The sequence below is a fragment of the Oncorhynchus masou genome, chromosome 5, assembly GCF_036934945.1.
Source record: "Oncorhynchus masou masou isolate Uvic2021 chromosome 5, UVic_Omas_1.1, whole genome shotgun sequence".
Taxonomy (NCBI): domain Eukaryota; kingdom Metazoa; phylum Chordata; class Actinopteri; order Salmoniformes; family Salmonidae; genus Oncorhynchus; species Oncorhynchus masou.
Genome location: NC_088216.1, coordinates 55,029,182 through 55,033,589, shown reverse-complemented (window position 1 = coordinate 55,033,589; position 4,408 = coordinate 55,029,182). Strand labels below are relative to the sequence as shown.

The 4,408-nt window shown below is 39.7% G+C and overlaps 1 protein-coding gene across 1 annotated transcript; it reads left to right on the top strand.

The window, feature by feature from the left end:
* The first annotated feature begins 1,713 nt into the window (after positions 1 to 1,713).
* Positions 1,714 to 3,919, top strand: LOC135527386 (homeobox protein Hox-C9a-like). The gene is made up of 2 exons (XM_064955904.1): positions 1,714 to 2,284; positions 3,601 to 3,919. Exons 1-2 carry the CDS (start codon positions 1,714 to 1,716, stop codon positions 3,843 to 3,845), a joined length of 816 nt encoding a protein of 271 aa, XP_064811976.1. The 3' UTR covers positions 3,846 to 3,919.
* The last annotated feature ends 489 nt before the right edge of the window (positions 3,920 to 4,408 follow it).

Genomic DNA, 4,408 nt, shown 5'->3' with positions numbered 1-4,408 from the left:
GTTTAATAAAGATTAAAAAAATAATAATTTGCATTTCTAGTTTTTTGCATTTCTGAATAGAAGGTGATTTGAGCCTTGGTATCCTATTTACCGTGAAAAGAGAGAAACGCAGACTGACGTGTTGAGCCAAAAGGAATATTAGGCCTCGCCCAGACTGAATTACAATGACTGGTCCTCGGACGTCCAGGTACTGCGGAGTGTCCTAGAACATCATGCAGTATCTGGGCCGACCATGATATGACCTATCATCTCCCCCAATTGATCATCATGAATAGTAGCCAATGTTACTAACACACGTATATAGATTTCCAGATGTAGGCTACACATACCAAAGTTTTCTTAAAGAGATCAGGTGGCAATTGCAGGTTTGCTATTTTTGTAAGTTTATTCAATTGACTTATTATGCTTTATTTTCCCTGATGACCACAACTTAAAGTGTGAGGTTGGGAGGTGCATGTGTAGTTGAGCATGCACACAAACTGGTGGGCGAGAAATAGTAAAGTCAACACCCAAGAGACGAGAACAGTGTCACCCTTAACTGCACACCAGATATACCGCAATATTACCACGTAAACCCAATTTAAACTGGACTTACTCCACAAGGCGCTCAGTCATTATATACATGGGGACTGACTAGCTTACATGATCACAAGTACACTATGTTGGGGTAGGTCTAGGCTATTTGCTGTTATCGACACACCATCCAACCAACATTTTATTTTATGGATCGGCCTATGTCTAGGCCTACTCCGAATTGTCCCCCAGACCAGGGATTCCCAACTCCTTTCTGATGCATAGGTTTAGCATGTGATTTTTCCTGCATTAAATTGTTGTGGGATGTTGTTTTTATATTGTCATTCGTGCAATAGTTGTCATTTGCTTCTTGTTCTTCGCCTATGTTGGATTTATGTTTATGCGATAATATGAATGAATCAGTTGTGTTTTTTTGATTAACGACACATTTATGAACAATCAAATGGTCCTCATAAACATTTATTGACGGACATAAAAACACGAGCGGCCTCTATCCAAATTAGGCAGCAGTGGTGGGCAAGAGTTCCGAATCTACACAGACACAAAGTTTTAGACTCCATTAACTGGTTTTATGTGTTTCTACAACATAAAAGCCTCATGTGAATCAAACATGTGTTGTGTATTATTGGATCTTTAATCTCTTTACGCTATTGTGCATGTTACAGCAATGTTATTACCATTGAAGTCCACGGTGCTTTCAGATTGGAACAACTCTAAAGGAAAAAGGCATTCGTATTTTCCTAAATTGTTTTACTTTAAGAATTTCAAACGTATCATTCAGATTATGGTCGACAAATAGATACATTACGTCGAGAAATAGGGTATCGTGCTCTGTGATCAATGTACCTCATGCTACAATACGAGGGGATATAGCCTACCGTTCTCCATTTTTTATAGACAAGGAAAAACGAAAAAAAAATGATAGGTGGTGAATCCGTCTTAATGATTGCTCATACAATAGAAATCCTATACATAAATAGCATTCAAATGTCTGAGGAACATCACAGTCCTCGGAGTGCATGCGCATTAATCGACTGTATAATTTTGGGGTAAATATAATCACGTGTTCAGCGGTGGCCAATGAGAGTCGAAGAACCCCCGAATAAATAATTACCTGGCTTGATTGTTCTACGGGTAAGATTTGTTTTAAAGTACACATACAGTCCATATAATAATCGGATGCATGTTAAAGAGACGAGAGGCATCGTCATGTCGACCGCTGGTCCCATAAACAATTATTATGTGGATTCTTTGATAAACCATGAGAGCGAGGATGTGCTGACATCGCGGTTCTCAGCCCCAGAGCTTCTCCCCACCGGTTCTCGACCGACGACACTAGCACCAGAGTGCTCCGAATACCCCTCCTGCAGTTTTGCGCCGAAACCTCCTGTCTTTACCTCCTCCTGGGGCCCAGTTCACCCCCAGTCTTCAGTGGTATACCACCCATACACCCACCAACCTCACATTGGAACGGACTCGAGGTATGTTCGCTCATGGCTAGAGCCCATATCTGGAACAATATCCTTCCCAGGCTATCCTGCGAACGGCAGACACTACGGACTCAAAACAGATGGATTTCCTCAGCCCGGTGCCGGAGACTCCATCGCCTTTAACCGCCACGGATACCCGGATTATTTCTACAACACCTCGGTGGACATCCGAGACAAGACACAGCAGATCATCCCTTCTCCAGAGACAGAGGTTTTGGCTTCTGGAAAGCACAAAGACGGCAAGCCAGAATTTGACCCAAGTAAGTAGAAGCCATGGCAGTTTACGCTGTTTTACAACCGGCTATTGGAGTCGTTTGTTTGTGGGTGAGTTGGGGGTGTTTGTCTTCCATGGGGTTTTCGCTCCTTGTCTGTTGTCCTACTATAAAACGAAATTTATTTTCCCTTCCCTTTGAACGCGAGGGGAACTGGGGGCTGTTAGACAGTGTTAGACAGGACAAACGCCAATCCCCTTAAGGTTGTAAAAATAGGAAGAAGCTATAAAACGGCTATAAAATGGGGAACTCTGGAATCAAGCTTTTCATTGACGAGATTAGAATCTCTAGTAAACTCCACTGTCTTACATGGCCTAAACTTGTATGCAAACGCATTTATTTTGTGCGTAAAAGCACATTTTATTTTACTTAGATACATTTGATGTGGTGTGCAGGATTCATACACAAGGGGTGTGGCCATATTAATCATAGAATTTGATTTACAGTGGATTATTTATGAATGTATTATTATTACTGTAATTATTATTATTATTTGCATTCTGGGTTAATAGCCTACGATTGGAATGCACATCCAAAGGCCTAAAAGGCTAATACAGCTTGTAGAAACGATCAAAAGTCACTGTAGATTTGATCTGCAGTATGATTATAATAGCTCGTTTTTTTCCATTTATTGTAAATCTATACTGGTTTATTGCCACGCATTATTTAGTCAGTAATGGCTTATTTCTCACGTGAATATCCATAGTTCTGGTACAACCGAAGCCGAGTAGCCTAAGTCACAAAACATAACGTTGAGATGCAACCTATTAAGCGAGGACCACAACCATTGATACTGAAAGTTCCTCATATGAGTACTTAGAAAAACATGACAACAGCGAGCAAACTCCCTGCAATAAACACAGAACATAATATTTGAGGCCACAACAGGAATGCCAGGGTGAAATGCATCTATCTGTATCTGTTGCAGACCTGCCGAGACTTGAAGCTAAAGGCTTTTAAAATCATTTATGAGCCAATAAAACAAACGGGCGCACTCACAGTTTTACGACCCGGTACTTTTCTAGCACTGTTGACGCTCTTAAAATATGGATGTCTATAAGAGAGATCCTTATTTATAATTATTAAGGAAAACATTGATGACACACTTGACAATGTACATGGATTATATTGAACCAGGCTTATTGTAGTTTTAGAAAATCAAGAGAGGTATGATGCTCTCTGTTTGGTTTATTGTGTGTTGAAGTGTTTATGATAATGCTTTTAAAGTAACTTGTAGTTTATACACTGCAAAAGTTTATCAGAAGTGTTCAATTGATTTACTTTTTTATCCTATCATTTTACAGGCAACCCGGTGGCGAATTGGATACACGCTCGTTCAACAAGGAAGAAACGGTGTCCATATACAAAATATCAGACTCTCGAACTCGAAAAGGAGTTTTTGTTCAATATGTACCTTACCAGGGACCGTCGTTATGAGGTCGCTCTGGTTCTTAATTTGACCGAGAGACAGGTCAAAATTTGGTTCCAGAATCGGCGGATGAAAATGAAGAAAATGAATAAAGAGAAGACAGAAACCAATGAGCAGTAACGTGTCCTATGGACACATTGACAAGTACACATTCAGAAAAATGCCACTCATGAACTGTGGGCGATGGTCTCTCCTCTTGATAGATACTATTTTCCTTTTTTATCTGATATAATTAAGCCATAGGCCTATTATTGGCAAGGTAGCACAGCGCAATTTAGGCCCACGTCTCAATATGAATGTATGCAGCTTGTTTAGACTATTTATTCGTTATTAGGCCTACTGTTTCATGTCAAGACCCACAAATGGGAATTTGGTAAAGAAAGGTAGCCTGTAAAGGGAAGTTGGATAACTATGCGTGAATGGTGTTTCATCTGTTCACGTGTATAACAAAACCTGTGTATTTTTGTACATGTTGCATCTTATTCAAGTGTAAATTAGTGTTTTGTACACGAAAATGCATCAAGGTACATGGAACGTTTGTCTGTGTTTTCGTCTGTGAATATATATTTAGTTGTAGCCTGTATGTCTTTAAATCTTTTTTTTCTCTCGACACTTGAACTTTATACTGTATACTGTAGATTTTGGTCATCTTTAAATATAACCCAAATAGTCTAATTTTCTGT

Bases quoted from the DNA above. Each gene is read 5' to 3' on its own strand.
- LOC135527386 (XM_064955904.1), top strand. From the start codon at position 1,714: ATGCATGTTAAAGAGACGAGAGGCATCGTCATGTCGACCGCTGGTCCC. The intron at 2,285-3,600 runs GTAAGTAGAAGC...ATCATTTTACAG, and splicing joins CAAGCCAGAATTTGACCCAA to GCAACCCGGTGGCGAATTGG.